General features: G+C 38.0%; 1 protein-coding gene across 6 annotated transcripts in view; it reads right to left on the bottom strand.

Annotated features, from left to right (window-relative positions):
• Positions 1-26,316, bottom strand: part of Fip1 (Factor interacting with poly(A) polymerase 1) — an 82,693-nt gene that overhangs the window by 41,487 nt on the left and 14,890 nt on the right. For all 6 annotated transcript variants that reach the window (XR_010861572.2, XM_067158294.2, XM_067158296.2 and 3 more), the window contains exons 4-6: positions 23,399-23,525; positions 18,801-19,108; positions 15,054-15,308 (exon numbers count right to left, since the gene is read on the bottom strand). Coding sequence is in view for 5 of the 6 variants with exons in the window: in XM_067158294.2 (XP_067014395.1) it covers positions 15,054-15,308; positions 18,801-19,108; positions 23,399-23,525 (690 nt within the window). In the remaining variant the exon portion in view is untranslated. The remainder of the gene's footprint in view (positions 1-15,053; positions 15,309-18,800; positions 19,109-23,398; positions 23,526-26,316) is intronic.

Raw genomic sequence — 26,316 nt, 5'->3', positions numbered from 1 at the left:
GCGTATGGGACACTCACCAGAATTATTTGATTCGAGAACTGGAAAAAAACCAAAGAAAAGCAGCTCGATTTGTTCTGGGCGATTTTCGAAAAAAGAGTAGTGTAATAGACAAGAAAAATGTTCCACCTTATCCACTTATAAATAATAAGAAGAGTAGTGTTACGAAAATGTTGCGAAGTTTTGGCTGGGAAGACTTGGAGGAAAGAGATGAGCTGCTCAGTTAAGTGGTATGTCTTATTTATGGCTATTTTAATTTAGATTCATTGAAACAGCTGAAGATGGCTCTTAGGAGCCAAAACATGCACTGTGTTTTTTATATATAACTGATCACTAAGAGTGATTGTAAGGCTGTATTGATTTGGAAGATTGTCCTCAGGTGGGGACGTTCTTATCTATCTAGTTAGAGTTCTTGGTTTTGCTGTTAGGAGCATTTACTGTAATACATGATCGTATGGCCTGCACTCAACTCAAAAGTCTAACTACTGGAATCATACAATGATTTATTGTTATGGCAACCAGGCAGCCTTTCTTGAGGGTATACAACTGTCTAAAAATCTGTGCTATATTAGCTGTGCCATCTACAGAGAATTATTATTATTGACATTGTATGAATTCCTGTCACCTTTATTACCAATATTTTAGGTGATACATTTTTATTATTATTAACCCCAGTTGTAGAAATCGACATAACTATAGAGTCCGCCCAGCAATGTTAGGAACACCAGGCTCCACTCTGTGGTGCACGCGAAGTGACTGTCCTTTGTTTAATATTTAGGTTTCTATTAGTAGTGCTGAGGTAAGTAGAGGTAAGTAGAATAGCATAGCTGCCAACTCTTGTTTGTTGGTCTGTCTTTTCTTTTTCTTGTCGTGCGGACAGTATCTGCCGTGGCCATAGAAAAAAAGCCTGAAGGGAGTGTGGCCCCAAAGTGGCCACTGTTTTCATGACAGAGATTAGCCTGGATGTGCAAAAATACATTACAGCTACTAAATGACCTTTTTTCCTTGCTGTAAGCCCAGAGATCACAGGAGGAATTGAGAAAGTGTAAGGTTATTGTCTAACGCCATGACACTTTCAAACTTCGTGGGCCTCTTTAGCCTTTTCTCTTCTGCAGAGGTTGGTAACAAAATCTCTGTCTCTTCATTGATGGGAATGACATCTTAATCTTCGATATCTCGGCCAATGGCCATGATCGTTGACAGAAGCAATGGATAATGGCACCTGGACCATTACTTTAGGTTATAAAAGAAAATATACTTCTAGGGGTGGGTGGGTTGGTCCCTGGCAGGCGTAATGAACACATCTCTCCTCCAGAATCATTTCTAGGTAAGAACAGCAGCAATGAAACTAACATATTTATGTTATAATCCTTGCAGGGCGGACTCTACAGTTCTACCTAGAAATCTTGCATGCTTTAACTTTTTTATTTAAGAGTGGTAGATTATTATTATTACACTCTTTAATGCTATTACTGATATTATAAAAATAAGTCAGCACCGATGGTTTTTATATGAAGTTACTTGAGAACTGTAGGTTCAAATACAGATAACTACAATGAGGCTCGTCAAACATTTACTTGAGATCCATAGATATGGTTCTTGAAGATCATGATGGAATTCTTGACGATAGTTATGACTATGTTGGAGATGAAATCTCTACTGAGGTTTAACAGTGAAGAGATGAGACAAAATAACGTGTGACATTTCTGTCATAATAATACTGTATGTTGGAGGGAATGTTTACTGAAATACTTGTAGTTTTATGTACGGGCAAGATTTTTCATTTCAATATGTGCTGAATTGTTAACGTGTTAAATGTAGTGTAAAACAAAAGATAAGGTTTCCACCTATTCAATACTGTTAGGAAACGTGGAAACCTTTAGCTTTTATTTACACTATACTGCTCTTCAATACGGATTAATATGAAATTTATTACCTATGGTGTTAAATATAAGTTTAAAAGTTTTCCAGTCCGTCAAACACACAATTTCAAGATAAATATTACACTGTAACATACCTGTAAAAAAGAAAACCATTAGTAAACAAGTTTTATTCATTGCTTAATAATGTGAAAGATTTTAAGTTTACACTGAAACTGAATTGACAATGAAAGTTCTTTAAAAAAATTTAAAGAGATGAATGTGTTGATTAAAAAAAAAAAAATTTGGTTACAAAATCACAAAAAAAAAAAAAAAATGCCTGACCTCCAACGAGGAGGTTGAGGGCAAGATAATTAATGTTCATCAAGAGAGATATATCAGGTAATACCGTACTGTAGGGGCAAACTAAACGGACATTTACTAATTCCCATTTCACTTACAGGTATCGAGTGGTTTGGAGAACATATAATGTCATAATTCAGACTCTGCAGAAAGGACGAGACATAACAAAAAGACATTCTCAATTACAAATCATGCTCTGCACAATGCTCCAACACACATACATGACACATACGAAGCGTAATACTACACTTAAGTCCGCCAACACCTTCGCAGTAGTATGAAAATAGTGGGATTTTTATCTGGAATACGCTGTGACCTGAAAGAAAACCGAGTATCACTGAAACTGGTATCCCATCACATAGCGAGGTACGTACCAGTACTGATGTCCTTCGTCGAGATACGCATGTCGCATGGGGCCTTACTACAGGATCTTGGAAATGTAAAACGTCTGGTATAACACGCACTAAAAGAAATGCATTATTGATCGCAAGTATGGAGGTTGCAAGAGAAGCTTATTCTAACAAATGGATAGACTGCAAACAGTCTCATTTTTAATGTAGTCTCATTCGATACCCTGGGGCAGGGAATGTAGCATTATCTACGGATGGGAATTCTCCTCATTTCAGAGTCTCGAGATTGGCAGCCGACATATAAAATATCTCATAACCTCTCTCGAGTCGAACTGAACAGTATTGCACACTTTGTGCGTGTGTACGAATCAGAAGCTTCAAAGCATGGGACTCAAACTGCTTTAAAGCATCACATCTTCGGTTCATCTGCCATAATACATGCTGAATTTTTTTTAGAATTCCTTGCCTTCAGAGTACCGTATATTGCATCTTCTTAATTAATATTAACATAATTACTTATTTGCAAAAATAAATGAAACAGAACAAAACTCAGTTTATGAACTCTTCGAAAACAAACAAAATATTATTTGAAATTTAATAAAAATTCCTTTGAATTGTGCTTTCTCTTGTTTCTTTTAAATAAAAACTTTGTATGCGAATTATAACAAATTTTTAAATTGACAGTTCATGTATAGAAAGACTGGAACCTAAATAGGAACACATTATCGGATAAATACAATGACAGGTCAGTGTACGAAGAAGGAGAAATAGAAAGAAAGCACAAAAACGACAAGAACAATTTCTCCATCTTTATAAACTACCAACTTCGAATAGTTTGGCTCTCTCCTCATCAATCGTAGTTCTTCTTTATTGATTTCTTCACAGTCTCTGATGAGATCATTTCTGCTTTTCAGCATGTTCAGAAAGGCAGGCTTCAACACTCACCGACAGATCCTTTGATTGGGAAGTGTGGGATAAGAAGAAAGCGATATAATCACAGGAAAATTAAGAGACAATAAGATGATGGTAAAAGATGATGTTTCTAGCTTTCAACGTATGGTATGATTTGGACTTGTTTGTCCTTTCTATCGTCTACAGTGGACTCTCGATAATTTGCTGTAATTAATGTACGAACTTTGTGAATTACCAGCAGTTTTTCTTTTAAGCCTAGTAAAAACGAAGTAATCGATTAAAATATTGAAATGTATGAAATGCACAAGGTTTTCAAAATGCATGTGGATTATGCCAACCCGGACTGAACCAAGATTATTATGAAAACTTACACAATCACAGATGAAAACTCCTCACAATTACATTATTTGAAATTTAAAAAAGAGAATGTCGCATGTTCATACCTACGTTTGCACTTCTCAACTATGTTTAGAACAGGTCAGCAACCTTGGGGCGTAAGGTAGATAGGCTAGACTCCGAGTGAAAGTGCATTCCTCTCGTATTATCTCAGCTTTGAAGATGAGGAAATTTGTGCTATAACACTTGCAACACCATGCTGTAATGTTTTCAAGCTTGCAGCATTCTTGTTGCAGTATGCAAGTAGGACTACTGTAACACTGAAGAAAACCTGTCTCCATGCACCATGAGGTAATCCACCTAATCAATACAATATAAAATCAGTACTTCAATTTACTTTAATCATGGTACTAGTTTTGGCCTATTGATACAAGGCTATCATCAGCCATAAGGTCTTAAAACACTTAGGGCCGGTTGCATAAACCATTTGATCTTGGATCAGAGAAGAAATTGATCTCAGTTCACGCTAAACTAGGATTTTTTGTTGTATAAACGTTAATCTGAGATCAATTCACATGAACTGGGATTATCTTTGACTGGAGAAATTTCTCCGATTAAACTCTTTGATCTCAGTTTAAGGAGTTGTTTTCTATTCAAGATACAAGAACAGCTGATTGTGAACATACTTTACCTGTGTTGTTATGATAAATCATAAGAAAATACACAAAAGACTAAGCTAATACATTGTTAGCTATAGTTGTTGTCCGTATATAAGCTATATTACGCTTCGTATAACGCAGTGAAACATAATTCTACAACATAACAGCTTACGTTCGTGTTTTACAGATGTCTGATTACTGGGATATCAAATAACAATATGGACCGTTCAAGATAGAATGGCGTCAATATCTTCTGAGATAATGCTATTAACTTTATTTTAAAAATGGAACTACACTGTCTTCTACACCTAGCCTTAAATCTACAAACAGTTCAACACTGTGATTATTCAGAAAATCAATCCAAATACTTCTCGAGATTCAAATGTGCTTAATTTGCCGGCTGGGGACTGCTCTGTTCGATTCACGCTACATATGAAACGTGAGCTAGCTACTGACATGCAGAGTTGCATCACCTTTTCCTGACAGCTATGTACTTGGTCTGCTGTGCTCACAAAAGCACTATGACCGAATTTATAATTTTAAAACCTCTTTAATATCGCCGTAGCTAACAGATACCACAAAGGAAAAACAGCCTACGACGGGTTCTATGTGACAACATTTTTATCCTGACGTGATATTAAACCACACAAGACCGAACGAGCCCTAGTGCAATTGGGAAATTACCCCTTCTTAACACTAATAGATTCTTCAAAAAATGAATAAAAGAAAGAATAGCCACGAAGGTCATGAAAATGAAAGACTCACTAGGCTTTGCAAACCTACAGTAATACTGTGGGATAAGAGAAAAGAAAAGAAGAAAAAATAGGGTTGACTGAGGGAAGTCGGTCATCTGTTTTTCGTTCATCTGTTCGCTGCAAGAAAAGTATATGAAGAAATTCCAGTACATGCTGCAAACGACGTGCATTAGTCGACAGTAAAGGCCAGCTCAATTCAACCTGCATTATCCAAGGGGCAAAGCAATTTCGTATTTCCTTTGTTGACAGTCACGACCAGGTCAATCCCACCATTTAAGTATTATACAACAGGCAAAGGTATTTCGTATTTCGTTTGTTTTGCGGTGTTGCAACGTCCAATTTTCTGAACTCCGATTAGATTTGAACTACATATGTATAAACCGAGTTCAGTTTTGTACAACGAACAAAGTCGTAATCTAAGTTCATTTTCGGAACTAAGTTCTACATTGATCTCCGGTCAGAGGTCTTTATGCAACCGGGCCTTAATAATCTAAATGGCCATACATGTAACAAAAATAGCGTAATACATGAAAATAGTTCTGATCTAATATTCAATATACACTAAAATAAGTCACTGTCTTGAGGATGTAATGACACTTGAAAATTCTTATGATCTGTTGGTATACTTCAATAAATATAAATCACTGTCTTGAAGATCTATAAATAGTTTGTTGAACACTTGTATAAAATTAAAAGCAATTGGTGAAAAATTAAGATCAATTAAGATTTAATTTAACATCAATCTATTCTATTGTTTTCCCTTTTTTTATTGTCCACAATCTCCCTAACGTTTTATCATTTGTATTCATCTTGATTTTATTGTTTCTTCCCTAAGATTTAATTTAACATCAATCTATTCTATCTTAATTTTTCACCAATTGCTTTTAATTTTATACAAGTTTTCAACAAATTATTTTAGATCTTCAATATAGTGACTTATTTCAGTGGATATTGAATATTAGATCAAACTATTTTCAAGTGTTGTGCTATTTTTGTTTGTTATATGTATGGCTAATTATTTTTTAAAGTGTTTTAAGACCTTATGGCTGATGATGGCCTAATGTCAATAGACCAAAACTAGTACCATGATCAAAATAAAATGAAGTACTAATTTTATGTTGTATTGATTAGGTGGATTACATCATTTACCTACAATAATTAAATTGTCATCAATACGGAACATGAAAATTATACACTTTGATCCATGCACCATATCACAATCAAATTCCTTTAAACGACACAGAGATATTATTTTATTACATGAGATGATTATTCCTATAAGGAAAGAAAATATTCCTTGAGACTCTTGAATTAACCGCAAAGTGAATTATCCGCATGCAAATTACCGGGAGTCCACTATGTAGTGACCTGTTGGGTTCCTTTTCGTTGCTTTTTAAATTTTTTTAATTGTCCTGTGTCCCTAGCCTTTTACCATTTGTATTCATCTTGATTTTATTATTTCTTCCCTTTTCCTGTCTTAACCTGACCTTCTTTTTATCCCACACTTGTCACATTAAGACTGAAGATCCATCGAGAATGTCCTTGGAGAGTCTGGATGAAATTGGAAAGCAGAAACAAGCTTTCCGGGAGCTGAGAAGAAAAGGAAGTAGAGGATCTTGGATCAATAAGAAGACAGCCTATCTAAGTATGAATGTCAAGATTGTCTTTGTCTTTTTGTGTTTTCACATTTGTCCTTCTAACCTCTTTGTACTGCTCCCTCTTTCATCACTAGGCTTTCATTGTGTTTATCCTGTTTCATGTTCCTAGACTGGACTGGATTCGTCACATGTTTGATCCATTCATTCAGTTATATTAACTAAAGTATATCTTTGTCCTTGTCCTAAGGTGGTGCAGCTCTTTTCAGGTAAAACCCTAATGGTGAGGAGCTGCATGTACCCTTTTAAACCGCATACCCACCCTCCTGCCAATCTTCAATTTCTGGCAACACCGGGAATCGAATCTGGGTCCCCGAGGACGGCAGCTAATAAGAGCTAACCATTACGCTACGGAGGTGGACACTTACATGAACTGAAAGTTAGACAACATGTTTTTCCGTATGTCCGTGTTCTTAACGAAGTTCTTACCTGTAAACTTCCATTTTCTGTCTGTTCTCTCTTCATGTAATTCTAACAATGCACATGCCCACCTGGTCAATACCGTAATATGTTACAATTAAAAATTGTTCATGTAGGACACGTTTTGGTCCGTTGGACCGTCTTCAGGTACAGACCTTTTATACACTGAAAAAGGTTACACAATTATGTGCGCTTGAAATTAATACAAGATGAAACCCATATCCCATTTTTTGATAGCTAAAATGTTATAAACACATATTAACATTTTTTTTTTTCTGTATAAAACTTCTTGAGATTGCAGTGCACAGAAGTTTGAGGCAAATGGGGAAGTTTCTTCAAATCTACTTAAAATAACAGATCATTCACTGCCTCCATTTTATCTTTACACAATGTTTCCTTATTGACATCAAGATTTTCTACAAAGATGATTTTAAACAGTCAGTTAAAGCTGTAACTTTCACCCTTGTTGTTCATAGTTTACACCGGGCCCGAATATTAACCTAATAAAGCTGTCAGCATAGAGAGGGGTAATTCTCTTATGGCTGGCCATCACCTCCACCGAGAACTCTGCGGAGAACCCTGGGATGTGCTATCCTCAGTACATGCAAGCCTCGACGCTATATAAGCGAGGTTTGCCCCAGGAGGGACGTCAGTCAGCAATTGTCGGGGCAATCGGGCTGCTACTTTCGTATAAAGTGGTAGGGAGGAACTGAATTAGGTGAAAATGTAGTAAGCAGTTTGGCCTACGCTGACGACTTGGTCTTAATAGCAGCTTGCGCTGAAAGACTGCACTCTAATATCTTGAAACTTGAAAATAGGTGCAATGAGTATGGTATGAAACTTAGCATTTCTAAAACTGAAGTGATGTCAGTATGTAAGGAATCTAAGAGAACTGAAAGCCAGGTTGGGAATACAAAGCTGGAATAAGTAGATAATTTCAAGTATTTAGGATGAGTATTCTCCTAGGATGGTAGTATAACAAGTGAGAATGAATCAAGGTGCAGTAAAGCTAATGCAGTGAGCTCACAGTTGTGATCAACAGTATTCTATAAGAACGAAGTCGGCTCCCAGATTAAACTATCTTTACACCGGCCCATTTCCAGACCAACTTTGCTTTACGGGAGTGAAAGCTGGGTAGACGCAGGATATCTTATTCATAAGTTAGAAGTAACAGACATGAAAGTAGCGAGAATGATTGCTGGTACAAACAGGTGGGAACATTGGCAGGAGGGTACTCCGAATGAGGAGATAAAGAATAAGTTAGGAATGAACTAGATGGATGCAGCTGTACGCATAAACAGACTTCAGTGGTGGGGTCATGTGAAACAAATGGAGGAGGATAAGTTACCTAGGAGAAGAGTGGACTCTGTTATGGAGGTTAAGAGAAGTAGAGGGTGACCAACACGATGACGGTTAGACTCAGTTTCTAACGATTTAAAAATAAGAGATATAGAACTAAACGAGGTCAAACAACTAGTTACAAATAGAGGATTGTGGTGGCGTTTAGTAAATTCACAGAGGCTACCAGACTGAATGCTGAATGACATAACAGTATATAATGAAAATGTATGTACAGTGGCGGTCAAAATAATAGAGCCACCTCTATTGACGAGATTAAGAACTAGGATATCTATTAGTTCGCAAAATCTCCACGAGTGCCGTGTTGTCAGTCCCTTTTAGACAATATCAGGGAAGACGTCGCTGCTGCCTGTAGTCGTGCGAAAGGAAGCGTTTGAGCTAGACGTTCGAAAAGAGGCATAAAGGTAAGAATCTTATGGGTCAAAATAATAGAGCCGTTTTACAGAAGTCCCGTTCAAATTGATTTTTTGCAGTTGTTTTGGGGGCTAGCGATGTTATTTGTCAACAAACCTCCACTCAATATTATTTTGTATGTAAACTGACGTTTGGTTTTGTTTACATTCTTCTAGATGGGCAGAGCAGAGCATACAAGTGATGATGGTCGTATAATAATGTTCCGGATGTTCAAAAGTGGGATATCCATGAATCAAATAGCCAAAGATTTACACGTTTCGCGAAAACGAGTCCAGAACGCCATTAGACTGGCAAAACAAACAAAGCCGCAGGTGGGGAATAGGGGGCGACCTCGTGTAACTACTCCTCGCGTAGACAGACTCATCACTAGGGAGGTAAAGAAACCCATTTTTGTCACCACCACGACTGAAAGTCATTTTGTTTAGCGACAAAAATGATGTTCAACCATCAACTTCAACGATTCAAAGACGACTGAGATCCGCAAAACTGAATGGGCGCATTGCGAGACAGGAGCCACATGTTTCAAAAGCTAATGTTCGGAAAAGGTTGGCCTTCGCCCGGAGAAATGAACACAAACCCAATATTTGGTGGAGGAACATCCTTTGGTCCGATGAATCCAAGTATAATAGGTTTGCCTCAGACGGAAAAGTCTATGTGCGCCGCCCACCAAACCAGGAATTTAATCCCAAGTACACTTTAAAAACTGTGAAATACGGTGGCGGAAGTGTTACGGTATGGGGATATTTTTCATGGTATGGCCTTGGTCCAATACACCGTATCAACGGCATAATGAACGCAGAAATGTACAACGACATCTTAGCAAATGTGATGCTGCCTTATGCTGAAGAGGAAATGCCGCTGAAATGGAAATTTCAGCACGATAACGATCCAAAGCATACTGCAAGGATCATAAGGCAGATTTTTCAATATCACCATATCGAAGTATTAGAGTGGCCACCTCAATCCCCTGACGCATCATCCATCGAGAACTTATGGGAGATCGTAGACAAGAGAATTGACCGCTCAAAAGCTACGTCTTTAGATAAACTTTGGGAAGAAATCCAGAGAGCCTTGTATGCGATCAGCAGCGACGAATGCAGGCGCTTAGTCGACTCTATGGGTAAGAGGTGCAGGGAAATCCTAAAAAATAAGGGTTACACCACGAAGTACTAATGCACTCCTATGCAAAAACGACTGTTCCTGTAAATTTCATAAGACTTAGATCAAGTACAAAATATTTGTGTCAATTGGCTCTATTTTTTTGACCCTGTGGTCTGGTATTATTTTGAATATTATTGATTAGTTTCAGCTGTGTTATCTATATAACTGACTGTGGTACAATGTGACTCTGTTGTAATGGTTCCTGTACAACGTAAAATTTTGTTTCCATCATAGTACAAACATGAACAGTGAATGTGATGAAACAGTGGAGAAAAGACATCAGGCATGGCTATTACATCAGTCCCAAAAGACAGAAATATCCTATCAAAAGCTAGTAAAACAGAGAAAAGAAACTACCCAAGTCTTAAGAAGAATAAAAAGACAACATCATAAGGACACCCTGCAGTTAATTGAAGAACAGTTCAGTAAAACTAAATCAAGGGACTACTACAAAACCTTCAGAAAGCAGCTCCAAAAATATGAACCCCCGACCCTACTGATGAAGGATGAAGATGGTAAGCTGGCCCATAACAATAAAGACAATGCAGAAATTCTGGCTAAACATTTCAACAAGCTTTTAAATTGTGAGGAACCTACAGAACTCCTTCATTTGGACACCAACACCCCGATAAAAACATCACCAGAAAACATCAATCCCCCCACAATAAAGGAAGTCTACCAAGCTCTGAATAAATTAAAAAACTACAAAGCGCCAGGAGAAGATCAGACCTTTGCGGAAATCTGGAAATATGCAGGAACCTCAGCAAAAGTTGCCCTCCATCAACAACTTGTCTCTATCTGGATTAAAGAAGAACTACCAGAACACTGGACAACAGCCCTCATTCATCCTCTGCACAAAAAAGGGGACAAAACCGACCCTAATAACTACAGGGGAATCTCTCTCCTAGACATAACATACAAAATATTTTCAATAATCATCCTTAATAGGATAAGTTTACAACTTGAGAAAGAACTAGGAGAATATCAAGGAGGTTTCAGACCCTGGAGGAGCTGTCCTGATCAGATCATGAGTCTTAAGTTGATAATGGACTATAACAGGAGAAGAAACAGAGATATGGTGATAACATTTGTAGATTTCAAGAAAGCTTATGATTGCATCCATAGAGAATCTCTGTTTAAAATTTTAAGACACCTTGGACTACACCCCAAATTAATAAACATGATAAAATTGACTCTCACCAATACCAAGTCAAAAGTGAAGTTTAGGGGGGAAACATCAGAGACATTTGAAATTAAAACTGGACTACGGCAGGGAGATGGGCTCTCACCACTATTATTTAACTGTGCTCTAGAAATGGTAATGAGGGAATGGTTTAGAAAATCTCCCCCCAAAATAAAGATTGGCCGAAAAATCAAAACAAATTGCCTGGGTTTTGCTGACGATTTAGCATTACTAGCAGTGGACATAAAAGAAGCAAAAACCCAGATATCAGAACTTCAAAACATTGCAAATAAAATTGGCCTCAAAATATCATTTGAAAAAACAGAAATTATGCCCCAAAAACCAACACAGCTAAAAGAAGTCACCATAAATGGTAATAAAATCAAAATAGTAACTCAGTTTAAATATCTTGGAGAAGTAATAACACATAACTTAAATGAAAAAATCTCAATCCAAGTAAGAACAAATAGATTAGCTAAAGCACAAAAATTAACATGGGATATCTACAAAAAGAAATGTCTATCAATAAATACAAAAATAAAACACTACAACACAGTTATAAAACCGGAAGCTACATATGCAGCAGAAACACTCTTTTACCTGAATAAACAATCAAAGACTGACAGACTTCAGAAAATTGAAAGGAGGATTGGAAGAACCTGTATCAACAAAAAATATCAGAAAGATGGACAGTGGCGGTTAATACCTAACAAAGTCGTGTACAAAGAGCTAGAACCCATTACAGATACTATGCGTAAGAGGAGACTGGGATTCTTTGGACATATCATGAGGATGCAGGACTCGAGACTTCTGAAACAACTAGTACAACACAATCTCGTCTCAAAAAATACCACAACAGGATGTAAATGGATCAGAGAAGTAAGAGAGGATCTGAAGGAAATAGGCCTTACAACAGAAGACACCAAAAATAAGATAAAATTGAATACAAAACTCAAGAATACAAACCTCCGCTTTACCCTTACACAAAACAAACCAACAACACGCACATTTTCAACTGAGGAAAGGGCACGAAGATCGGAGCGTCTGAAGAAGTACTGGGAGGACCGCAAAGCCCGAACAATCCCTTCAAAGAGACCTGAACGACGGACTGACTAAAGTGATCCTATGTGGTCATAAAAGAAGAAGAAGAAGAAGAAGAAGTACAAACATGTCTAGTAATAAATTTGCACTTTATTCTAAACCTTTGCCAGGTGGCTCTATTATTTTGACCACCACTGTATGTCAGTTTTAAGATGTATCTATGAAGGCCATCCAATATATAAGTTTTCCTATTTTTTCTCTGCAAACTACACATTTTAAAATTAAGTTGGTACAGTAGTAACTTTCGCTGGGGTATGGTAGCTGCGTTTGACCTTCAAAACCATGTGCTTGCTCTGCGTTCGCCAGTATGGCTGCCATGGAGCTATCACTTGAAAGCGTGTCTGCTTGTGAACTCCGTTTTGTTATTCGCTTATTCACGGCAAAAAATGAAATGGCTATAAATTTTCATCAACATTTACCGCTGGTTTCACCAAGCTTCGTCCTAATATGCTTGACGCCTGTCAAAAATGACGACTCATTTCTTTTTGACGCTTCGTCAAAACCTTTTACATTTCATCATCACTAGTGAGCTGGAATAGACGCTCCGTTTATTTTGACATGATCTTGCATTTCGAAACAACGTTATATCGCGATATATCGAGTTTTATCATAAGTTCTGATTGCCATTTCTCGATTATCAATTGAAGTACTGAGTCGTGGTAGAAAATAGACTTGGTTTGTAATTCAATTTTCTGTTAGAGTGGTCTCAAAAATGGAAGATGATAATAATAATAATAATAATAATAATAATAATAATAATAATAACAACAACAACAACAACAATAATAATAATAATAATAATAATAATAATAATAATAATAATAATAATAATAATAATAATAATAATAATAATAATAATAATTTGTCAAAGAAGAGAGGATCCAAATTCTCTGAAGACGAGAAGAGTTTGTTCATGAGTCTTGCTGCCGAAAGGAAAGGGACAATCGAAAACAAGAAAACCGATGGCATAACATTGCGTGATAAAGAGAAAGTATGGACAGAACTTGCAAATTGTTTTAATTCTCATGAATTTGTTTGTAGAAGGTCAGTGAAACAACTGAAAATGTTTTATTACAACTTCAAAAGAAGGCCTAAGCAAAAAAGATGCCAGGATAAGGTGAATATCTTTAAAACTGGAGCTGAAGTTGCTGTAAGCCCTTCGTTAGACCAAACATCATCACAATTGCTAGAAATAAGCAGTAGAGCCTCTTCCCAACAACTTGGATAGCGATTCTGCATACATAGGCCTAACCGCATCCAGTAGCAACACTATTGAACCATGCAATGTACTGGTGACGTTTGAAGAAGAACCACGACCCGAGCTTTCCTGAAAATGTTTTAAGGAGAGGAAGATAAACTGTTTTCCCGTATTGTCACTGGAGATGAAAGCTGGGTGCATCATTCAACTCCAGAAACAAAACGACGAAACATGGTATGGAAGAAACCTGGCGAACATGCACCAAAAAAGGCCAAAACCTCAGCCTCTGTGGGCAAAGTTATGGCTCCCGTCTTTTGGAACTGTAATGGCTTTCTGTTGGTTGACTACCTGCCCCAACACACTACTATCACAGCTGAGAGGTACTGTATGGTCCTTACGAAGCTCAGCGCTGCAATCAAACGAAAACGTCTGGTCTTCTGTCTTGGAAAGTGTTGCTCTTTCATGACAATGCGCGCCCCCATTCAGATCAAGGGACCCAGGATTTGCTGCACAACTTGAAATTGAACTTTTCCCCCATCCACCATATTCTTCGGATCTTGCCCCGAGTGATCTTCAATCTTTCCACAACTAAAGTTGCACCTTGGAGGCAAGCGGTTTGTGAGTAATGAAGAGGTGGAAGCGGAGGTGAATTGCTAGCTACAGAGACAGGACCCGACCTGGTATGACGAAGATACCAAAAGTGTTTGGACAGAAATGGCGACTATGTGGAAAAGTAGTGTACGAGTTGTAGATTGAAAATAAAATATTTCAAAAGTGTAAATAAGCCACTTGTATTTTTCTAAAATAGGGAAACTTATTTATTGGATGGCCCTCATATTTTTCTTATAGGGACTCCCTAGAAGTTTTATAGAAGAAAAAAAAATCATCATGTTAATATATGTTTATAACACTGAACAGACTTTTTAACAAATCAAAAAATGGGACATGAATTTTATCATATATTGAATTCAAGTAAATAATTGTGTAGACCTTTTCAATGCATAAATTCTGTAGCTGAAGACGGTCCAATGGGCCGAAACATGTCCTACATTAACAATTTTTAGCGTGTTTCAATTTTTAATTGTAACATATTACAGTATTGACTAGGAGGACAAATAAATTACAAGAATTATATGATCGTAAATGTCAATAAGGAACCGCAATGCATTTTACTACATGTAATGATCTCTCTTCATTCATCTTGCACTACATGTGGCTATAATGTGTTGTGTCATTTCAGGCGTGGAACATGTAAGGCAGGCTAACTAAATTTACTCAAAATATAGCATAATCAAGAAGATGCTTATAAATTACAAGATAATAATTCTTACCGGATCATTCCACTGGGAGTCCTGAGTTGGTTCGTAGGCATTGTAGTAGGAATCTGCTTCCGAGCCATAAAAATCGCTCCCATAGGAGTCCATGTGAGGTGGAGGGAAGGACGTTGGAATGGGAGGGATAACACCATGCGGAGGTGGAGGTAATTCAAAAGAAGCCACAGGTATAGTTGATGGGGGAGGCGGTACTGACATATCGGGGAAGCCAGTTGGTTTGCGACTGTACTCCCTTCGATCAGCTGTCATGACCTGTAAAGATAGGGGAAAAAGATAAAACTGCTTGAATTTATACAGGAAACAATATGTTTTAAGAGGTTGTATCCACCGATGACCATAGAATGAGCAATGGATCCCAAACTTTTGAGGTCGTGGAGATAAGTTTGTCATGGAGCACTCATTTTCACCAAGTACTTAGCGCATAATAAACATAAATTTTTTCCAATTTTTATAACAAAAATCTTGGGTGCATCTGTTATGTAAGGAAACATGAGAAAATTATACATATTAAAACATGCACCATTTGAATGTAATCTGTAGCTTCAATAGCGATATAAAAAAACTAGAAACAAGTACAAAGAATGTACAGCAAGCCCTCGATTCAACGGACATAATTCCACAAATTAACATACAGCGTGAAGCTGAACTCCACTGACAAACTTTCGGCGGTTGTTCAGGGATGTCTTCTGAGTACAGGTATATTGGTATCAGGGACCTGTTGGTCTCCTGTGGCTCATTACAGAGTAATTGCATTTCGTTTGGTTTGTTGCCCCAGTTAGCTTTGTATCTGTATTGCAATGAATAATAATAATAATAATAATAATAATAATAATAATAATAATAATAATAATAATAATAATAATAATGACCATAGAATAAGCACTGGATCCCTTTTCCAATTTTTATAACGATAAACATACATATTATTATTATTATTATTATTTGTTTTAAGCTAGTTCTTGACAAGCATTGGGGGTGATATAGATGTTGATTCCCATACGGAACCTGAAAAATTTGCCCCAAATGAGTAAATTTATAATACCAATATAGTTGGTCTGTTATTGGATATTAGCCTATAAATTTTCCAGTCAACTCATTCCTGGTTGCCAGTGTATCATCCCAGTGTGCTAATTTGAGTTAATCAGTTTGGTAAATAGCATACCTACCAAGATGCATGGCTAGAGCATACCATAGAGGCCACTGCGTAGGCATTGGCACTGCGGGTGGCTGGGCTGCTAGAGTACGCCACGAGTGAGCAAGAGGTGCACAAGTCTGTTGCGCAATGCATCATTATCAAATTTCTCACAAAAGATGCCACCAAAACTTCCGAAATTTTGAGACAGCTCTGCGCACAGTTTGGGGAAGGAACACTTTCGCAGGTTCGAGTGTATGAGTGGGCTAAAAAATTTGTGGCAGGAAGAGAAGCTGTGGAAAATGAACCTCATGAAAGGAGACTGTGGACAAGCATCACTGCAGACAACATTGTTGCCATTTGTGACATTATTGGTGAAGATCAGCGAATAAAAATTTTGCAAATTGTTTTAGCCGTAGGAATAAGTTACGGAAGTGTTCAAACCATCATCCAAGACGAACTCCATTTCAAAAAATTGTCTGCCAGGTGGGTTCCTTGTCTCCTCAACCAGGAACAGAAAACTTTACGCCAGAAATTTTGTCAGACTCCTGCGTCGCTACGAGGACGGAGAAGATTTCTTGCGTCGTACTGTGACTTGTGATGACACTTAGGTGCATCATTACACCCCAGAGTCAAAGCGAGCAAGCAAGGAGTGGCGGCGAAGAGATGAAGCAGATCCGGTCAAGGCCAAAACACGCCCATCTTCTAGAAAGGGGCTTGCAACCATTTTCTGGTACTCCGCGGGCGTTTTGATGGTGGATTTTTTATGAACAAAGGACAATTAATGCAGCCTATTACTGTTGCCTTTTGGATGAAGCAAAAGCAGCACATCGCAACAAGCGATGCTGGCAACCAATCCGAAACGTCATCTTCTCCATGACAATGCAAGGCTGCATACCACCGCTTTAACGCGGGAAAAACTGGAGGAAATTCACTGGACACTACACACTCCTTACAGTCCAGATTTATCGCCCTGCAACTACCATTTGTTTCGACTACTCAAACAAGACCTAGGAGGACAGTAGTTTGATGATGATGCAAGTGTAGAAGAGTTCATGCGCAACTAGCTCTGCACACGTCCCTCTTCTTTTTATCAGAACGGCATCAATAACTTACCCATCCAATGGAGAAAATGTGTATCAAAGGCAGGACACTATGTAGAAGAGTGATCTCTATGTGTGTATTTTTTTGGTTGATGCAATAAATTTTTTAAAAATAATTCCCGTTTATATTTGATCCGCTCTCATATTTGCATTCCAATTAATATTATTGCAGCAAACCTAGAACCTGCTGGATGAATATGTTCAAGATTGAAATTGCAGCTAGGGGAAAGACACTGGATGATGTAATGAAGAATAACACATTCATGAACAGAGGAGTGTAGAAGAGGCTCATCAACAAGTATCTGGGAAACTGGAACTGTAAACCAATGATTATGATGATCACAGCTTATTCTAGACAAGTTTTAGAAAATCAAGACAAATTTCTTTAAATATTCAGCAGAGGTATACTGGAGAATAATTTGAATAAAGTGTGTGCATTGAAATCATTCTTCTTTCTCAAGTCAGCTTGTTAACCCGTCTGTCCCCACATGAGCAATGGCATCCTCATTCCCTTCTCCTTTGTATGGATCGATACAACCTACATATGAGAGACTCACCGACTCAGAAATGCCTTCTGACTCAAAATAATATTGCCATGGTATGGAGAAGGTGTTCTAATGAGACATATATGGGGCTTGATACCTTACAATTAGGAGTGATGGATGCTGTTTGCCATTTCAACTGGGGAAACAGAATGGAAATAGATATACTTGAGGACGGGAATGGCTCCTGGCAAGTACACATCATCTGGTGTACTTGAAGCTGATGCACTATGGCTGCAAAGAGGTGCAAATCGAAGTACTGCAGAACGAAAGCAGAAAAGGCAGTACTTGAGAGACAGAGAAAAAAAAGAGGCGGCTTCTAAAAGATGGTTCATCCTATGGAGCAGGCATGTTTTAACATGCCCAAGTAAGTGGGTTATGTCCACAACTTAGTTCTAGAACTTCAGTGCTGTTTTTTTTAATGTAAATTTTTGCAAACCGTCCCACATTTCAAATAAATTTTAATATCCTTAAAATTGAGGTAGAAAACTCAATGCTAGATTAAATTAAAGCTAATGAATGTGGGGATGTTGTCAACTACTACTTTGTTAATGTTGTGAAAAATATTATTATTATTATTATTATTATTATTATTATAAGTATTTTTAACAGGGATGATTAATTATTTTTAAACTTTTTTCAAAAATGATATCTAGCTCCTTTTCTGTTCTTGATAATTTGAAGATCCTACATCACAACATTCTATGAATGAAATACAATTAGTGAAAACAATTTCAAGATCATATCATTTTGGAAAATTTTATGACATTTTGAAAATTGATGTGTTTTTTAATAAAACATTTTTTGGGGGGGGGAAGATAAGGCAGGAAAGGTTGATTGCAATATATTAATACGTTAGTCTTATATTGTGTGCTTTATGGTATGAAAATCAAACAATTCAGTTAAGAAACTTGTATTTTCCTTCAAAATGTTAAAACATACCTTAAACAAAACACCAGTACTGTACCTGAATGACATTTTCTTTGGGAGGGGTTCCTTTATCAAGATTCCTTCTTGATGCCAGGCCTCCACCTCCAATGACATCGATAGTGCCTCCCATCTTACGTCCCGGTGGTGGTCCAGCTTTCTTTGGTCCCATGAAGCCAGAATATTTGGAGTTATCGTTAGTGATGGCTACGGGGATGGTTCCACGTCCTGCTGGTCCCGTTCCTCCGATCTGTGCAAGTCCAACGCCCGACTCATGTACGCGTATTCGTTTCTGGCGCTCGCAATACGCTCGCCATGTCTCCTCATTGAAGCCATAGTTGAAGTAGTCTATAAAAATAGAAACATTCAAGACTAAGCCAGGAAGGAGAAGAGATACATATGGTAGGAGATGAGATGAGAGAGAGAGAGAGAGAGAGAGAGAGAGAGAGAGAGAGAGAGAGAGAGAGAGAAAGAGAGAGAGAGAGAGAGAAAGACAAATATAAGAACATCAAAAAAGGATAAGGACAAATTCAATGTCTTCATAAAAAAGAAGAAATAAGCTGTAGTTCTTCCAACTCTTGATATAATTGCCACAGAATTTTCTGCTTTAACCAAACAACCAGTAGTTGAAGATAGATTGACATGTGTGTACCTTTCTCATCAACTGCTGATGATATAACACAGATCTTCTTCACCGGCAATAATAGTTACAAGTTGTAAACTTTCATGTTCATCTAACCATCTTTTCCGAGGACTTCCTTTCAATCTTCTGCCACCTGGATGTCCTTTGTATATTTTCTTGACAAACCTATCATCTGGTATTCTCTCTACCTGTCCCAACCTCCTTAATCTTTTGCTTTTTATTTCAGATCCAATATTTGAATGTCCATAGAGCTCTTCCAGTTCTCTGTTTTTCCTTATTCTCCATTGTTCCCCTTCATCCACTGCACCAAAAATCTTTCTCAGTATTTTTCTCTCCCATCTGTTCAACAGTTCTTCATCTGCTCTGATCATTGTCCATGTTTCAGAACCTAAGCTACCACTGGTCGTATCACCGCTCGGTAAACTGTCAGCTTCAGTCGTCTACTAAAGCCGTGTGATCTGAACACTTTCATTAAAGCTAAGCAAGCCCTATTACCTGCAGCAATCCTCGTTTTTATTGCCTCTTTCATGCTATTATCTTTCATCCCCAGCACTCCTAAATAGTTAAACGTCTCACATCTCTCGTAGTTTATCCCATTCAATTTTATGACTTTATCTTCCATAACTATGGTCCTCCTAGATGAGAACAAATAGTGAGTTTTGGCGTTATTCACTCTCAGTCCCTTTTCTTCTGCCTCCTTTTCTAATCTGTCCAGTCCTTCCTCTAGGTCTTTCAATCTTCGAGTAAGCATATCAACATCATCAGCATAGTCCAGACTCTGAGTTACAAGGTTAAACAGAGTACCGCCCAGATTACTGACCCCCACCTTTCTCATCACACACTCAAGAACTACGTTGAAGAGCACAGTGGATAATACATCCCCTTGCCGCAAACCTTGGTTTACTTCAAATTATTTAGTAAGATTATGTAGAGAAAGACCACTGAATATTAGAAGGGAGGAATAATTCTCATTTTCAAAACATGATGTAGGAAAGAATGTAAAAACTAGCAAGCATCATGATGTGCCACCATGTAAGGTGTTTAAGAAGATTTTGGAGAGAAGATATAGAGCAAAAGTGGAGGGAAGACTGAGAGACTGCTTTACACACTTTACTAATCTATTTTCGCTTACAGTTTTGTCTCCCCTTCTTCAGGCCCACACTGTCAATAGCATCAATATGACCAACACGTTGACAGGACACACAGCAAGAAATGTTCCAGTGGCTGAGGCATTTTTTCTTCTATGCATGTAGTAAATAAGCAGTAAAGCAAAATTTGAAGTGATATTTCACTTCAAGTGTTTAATGTATGTATGAAATACAATAAAAATTCCCAACACCCCGAGGTACCGCCGTGGCCCCACAGAAATGTTCACTGCACGGTTTTGCCTAGACGGCCAGAGAGGTACAGTCTAGCGGTACTAGAAGATTGCACTGCTTGATAGTACACAATGTAGGTAACAGAACGTGCCATGATTTGTTTACTAGTGCTTAGGACTACAATTGCAAGGCACTCATTGCTTTATAGTAGGGTGTGTGTGTGAAATACTTGTGAGATATTTCTAGGTTATTTTACCAGTGAACAGAGGGGTTAATTATAAAAATGAAACCGTTTTCTTATCAAACTCAGAAGATAATGACGCTAGCCCTTCAGTATGAGAATTCTGGTACGTAGTGTCCATGTCAAACTAATCTACTATGTTTTGCAACACAAAAATCTGTTCAAATTAAATTTGAAATATATTTATTTCCTATTTACTCCTTGCCAAATGCTCAATTGTACTGTAAAATGCTGCTATGTTGTCAATGAACGTTGTCAATTTAAAAAATGCGAATACGCTCATGTTTACGCTATATTTACTGCGATAAGCGTAGAAATCAGCTCAGGTATGGGTGCAACAATTTGGAAGGAATCAGCGTGGTCTATTGATTAGGTAAGCATAAGCTTGGGGTGAAAATGGGAAATCACAGAAAACTATAAGTGGGTTTCCTGACAGTAGGAATCAAACCCACAATCTTCAAAATCTTGAGCTTGCTAGTTAGCTAACTCGGCACACCGAAGCGCATGGCTAAACTGATAGGACAAATAGATATTGCCAATAAACGGAAGTTGGATTAATAAAAAATAAAAACTATAGTTTGGAAACCAAGCACAACAGGCTTTGCTCTGAGGCCATAGCGGTACACTAGCATAGCGAATTCAACGGCCCAGCGGTCCGCTGGCCCGGCAGGGAAAGTCATATAGCAACACCAGTCAGCGGTACTTTGTACCGCTCTGGCAGCCAATGTGTTAAAAGTCCACTGTCTCTTGCTCATTTTATGAAACTACTTTTACGTGACAACAAACTTGTATAGTCCATGCATACAATTTATAACATGTGCAATAATTTCAAATGCTGGGTCATGAACATCAACATGATCAATTTATTTTACAAGCCATGTTGCATTAAATCTGTGCAGTTCATGGACATTGTGATACAGTTAAGACAATTTATGCAATATTTTGATGATGTGATCTATGTTACACCCATGTGCAGGTTATTTTTAAGACTTTTATTTTTACATATTACCAAAGTTTTTATGACAAGACGTCAACACGTCGCATTGCTAAAAGATGCAAAGACTTTTATCAAATAGTTGAACTTTGTTTTTACTATATTTTTTTAATCGGTCTTGTTCTTATTTGACTGAAGATGTCCCGAAAACAGGACGAAACATGTCTCATTATTATAGCTTAATGTAGTCTTAACAATAAAGACAATTCACAGTATTGTTAAGGTGGAATATTTGATATAAGGATTTCACAAATTCATACTTATGACAATACGGGCTCAAGCACGAAGTTTATTATGTGTACTGAGAGAACAATAACATGACTTTAGATCATAAAGGTCCACGACTGATAGACAGTTCCAAAAGTTTTGTAATGAAAACAGCAAGGATATATTGATGGTCTTCCTTGATATAGAATTATTTTTTTTTGCTTTACGCCGCACCAACACAGATAGGTCTTATAGCGATGATGGGACAGGAAAGGCCTAGAAATGGGAAGGAAGCGGCCGTGGTCTTAATTAGGTACAGCCCCAGTATTTGCCTGGTGTGAAAATGGGAAACCACAGAAAACCATCTTCAGGGCTGCCGACAGTGGGATTCGAACCCACCTTGACATAGAAAATGCATCCAACAGTGTGCACAGAAGTCAAGTGAGACCATGCAAATGCTGGAGCTGTACCTTAATTAAGGCCACGGCCGCTTCCTTCCAACTCCTAGCCCTTTCCCGTCCCATCGTCGCCATAAGACATATCTGTGTCGGTGCGACGTAAAGCAAAAAAAAATTGGGGGTTTCAGTACAAGGCACAACTTTTCCAGAAATTGCACCACTGCACATTATTAACACAATGACAGCAATAAAACAAGGAGACGTCTACCCTATACACCGTACTGTTGTTAAAATTCTGTACGGTTTGTGCTGAAGATGACACTTGTGGTAAGCTTCCTCAGCTACCTTAAGCAAGAGCCCTTTATTGCACCATAACTAGAATCACGATTTCACTCAAACCTGGCAAATTTGAAGCACACTGTAGACACACTGAAGTGAGTGAAAGCGCGGAAAGCTATCCCTGCACATTCTGGAAGACGCGTTCTATCATAACACGGATACATTTTGAAATTAAATTACACTGTAAAATACTAATTATTTAAAATGTAAAGGAAGTTTTGAATTAAAAGACTGAGTTCGGTAATGGGACCGACATTGTTCTTCGAATGACGAATTATCCATATTTTGAATTAAACAATTTAAATAACATGCAAAACCATATTTTCGGGAACGAGAGCTTCTTCGAATTAGGTGGGATTTTGAATTAACCGGTTTCGAATTATTGAGGTTCTACTGTACTCTGCTGAAGATATTCTCAGAACACATCCCACATTATCTCAGTAAATCTAGATTTTAAGAAAGGTTCTTTACATCTCAATGTACGGGAACAGACTCACCTGTTATATCAGCACCAGGTTTCCTCCAGGGCTTGTCTTCTAATGAGTCAAGATTAAATTCATGAGCAGGAACACCATTAATAGTTCCAACAGCTTCAAATTCTTCTATGGAGAATTTGCCTGGTTGCTAAAAATAGAGAATGATAAATGTTACATCTGAATCTCAGATTTTTAAGCCGTTAAAAATGAACTTTATTTGGCTCCAGGTGCTGGGTAATATAGGTCTTGATGTCAAATCTCATCATGAGAGTACAACCCAAACATGCAAAATTAAACAAATATTAAAAAATATCTCAGATCAAATTTGAACATCCAATATACGCTCCTGGCACTAAAAAGTTTAAATAACATGCAAGTAAACATAAAAAGATTTCTAGATAACATAGGAATCAATTTTGATATCTTGAACAGTAGTCAATAAATCAACATTGTACTATATCGCTGGCATCTAAAAACACATGGATTGGCAGTGTGTCCTAAGTATATCAATTTTTTTTTTTTTGCTAGTTGTTTTACGTCGCACCGACACGGATAGGTATTACGGCGACGATGGGACAGAAAAGGGCTAGGAGTGGGAAGGAAGTGGCCATGGCCTTAATCAAGGTACAGCCCCAGCATTTGCCTGGTGTGAAAATGGGCAACCACGGAAAACCATTTTCAGGGCTGCCGACAGTGGGGTTCAAACCTACTATCTTCCGAATACTGGATACTGGCTGCACTTAAGCGACTGCAGCTATCGAGCTCGGTATATCTAGTTTTCATTACAAAATTTTTCCAAAATCACAAAAAGAATAACCACACTCAGGTGACTGGAGTGGGACACTGATGATGATGATGATGACAAAAAGAATGATGAATTTCACAAAAAAAAAAAAAAAAAAATTACATAAAATATCGTGAAAAAATGGTCAAATGACTCAAATTTACGATACATCGAAACTGTACAGCACTCACGATTCATGCAAGGGACATTAAACAAACTTATATTGACCGAGTGAGTTGGCTACGTGGTTGGTCACATAGTTCTCAGCTTGCATTTCGATAGTGGATGTGAATACCTTAATTAAGGCCACAGTCGCATCTTTCCCTGCCCCTGCACTTCCCTTTCCTATCTCCCCATAAGACCTCTGAGTAGTGATGCAAATTCCGGTGCCTATGCTGACACTGGTGCACAGTACCAGTGCCAAGCGCGTTACCGTGCCAAAACACCAGTGCCATGGCACTGTCAGTGTCACGATGACTACTTATTCATTGGACTAGTATAAAAACGTTTATGCTTCATGTATTGACAACTACACATAGATATACCGTAATTTATATAAATATTTACATGCAAAATACTACAAAATAGCCCTCAAATTAATTTTCCATTCACATTCAAGAAGAGTAGACTAATTTTTCACTTTATTCGCTGACAGTATGTTAGTTAAAATTTGACCAGCTTTTGAAAACACAGCTTCAGCAGGCGCGTATGTTGTTACAACACACAACTTCCGGACAGCTAAAAAGTAAATGTTGGGATACTGAAGCTTTCTTTCCATCCACTATTTTAACGGATCTGCCAACCTAGCTATGCCGTTTTAAACATGTTATCATCGATTTGAACGATATACAAGATTTACAAATATCTCACACTGCTATGTACTGGTTTTTATCATCTGGAGTGATACAGCTCCACAAAGGACTAGATTTTCGTCTATCTAACATTGACACGGAATTCAAGACAATCGATAATATAATGAAAGAGAACAAAGCATAGCGTGGAACAGTCCGGCAGCAACTGGTAGGACGGGGTGACCAGTAGGTACTGTAGAAGTGATCTATCCTGGCATTGCCACTGACACCGGCGCGGATCTGAGAAGCACTGGTCTGTACGTGCCGTGCCATTGGCACGAGGCAGTCACGTGGCCACACACAATAGTGCTTTGTTCTACAACAGTGCCAGCTGCCAGTGCCCGCCATACTGTTCAATGTACTCATTGAAAAACAGACTTGACTGATGGTTCTTGTCCTTACTAACGGTATAAATAAGGTCAATATTCACGTAACAAACCTTTTTATTCTTGTAAGCGTTTCACATATTTATTTTTATGGCAGTGCCACTGGCACTGGTTCGTTTTAAATCGTGGCACCGTGCCTACTGTTCCGTCTCTGGCACCGGTGTCAAGCACGATGCCAGTGCCTTCCTTACATCACTACCTCTGAGTAGATGGAGGAAAAAAAACAACGAATCCCTAATGATCATCCCTTGTTTCAGCTGCAAACATACATCAACTGCATACAATGATTCTGAGTAAATTATACAGGGTGACCCAAAAGTTTGCTAATATTTGACGAGGCAATACTTCACGGAATATTGGAGGTAGATAGGTAATAATTGACACACACACTTGATTGGCATGGCATAGGGTTTCGTTGTTACCACAATAAAGTACACAAAATGACGAACAGATGGCACTGGACAGCAACACGTCAGGTAAAAATGGCTACACATGCTTGACATGACATGGGGTTTTATTGACACCAACAACGAGTGCATAAACAGGCCAACAGATGGCGTTGGACAGCAACGCGTCAGTGATGCCGCATGAGACCCATTAGGGTATAAAAGGAGCTGTCGTGAGAGACGGCACGAGATACGCCTGCAATCATGGCATGTTGACGTCACCAGAAAAGGCACTGTTAGTGGAGCTTTATTTACTTTATTTTGGTGTCAATAAAACCCTATGTCATGCTAATCATGTGTCTGAATTATTACCTCTCTACCTCCAATATTCCATGAAGTAGAGCCTCGTCAAATGTGAACGACTTTTGGGTCACTGTTTTTCCACAGATATAATTCTCTAAGTTTTGCAATGAGACAATCTGAGGCCATGGCCAACAACAGTACAACAGGAGCGTCACAATAAGGAAATGAA

The sequence above is a fragment of the Anabrus simplex genome, chromosome 14 (genome assembly GCF_040414725.1).
Source record: "Anabrus simplex isolate iqAnaSimp1 chromosome 14, ASM4041472v1, whole genome shotgun sequence".
In the NCBI taxonomy this organism is placed as follows: Eukaryota; Metazoa; Arthropoda; class Insecta; order Orthoptera; family Tettigoniidae; genus Anabrus; species Anabrus simplex.
Note: the sequence above shows the minus strand (reverse complement) of the source record. Positions and strands in the feature narration are given on the sequence as shown.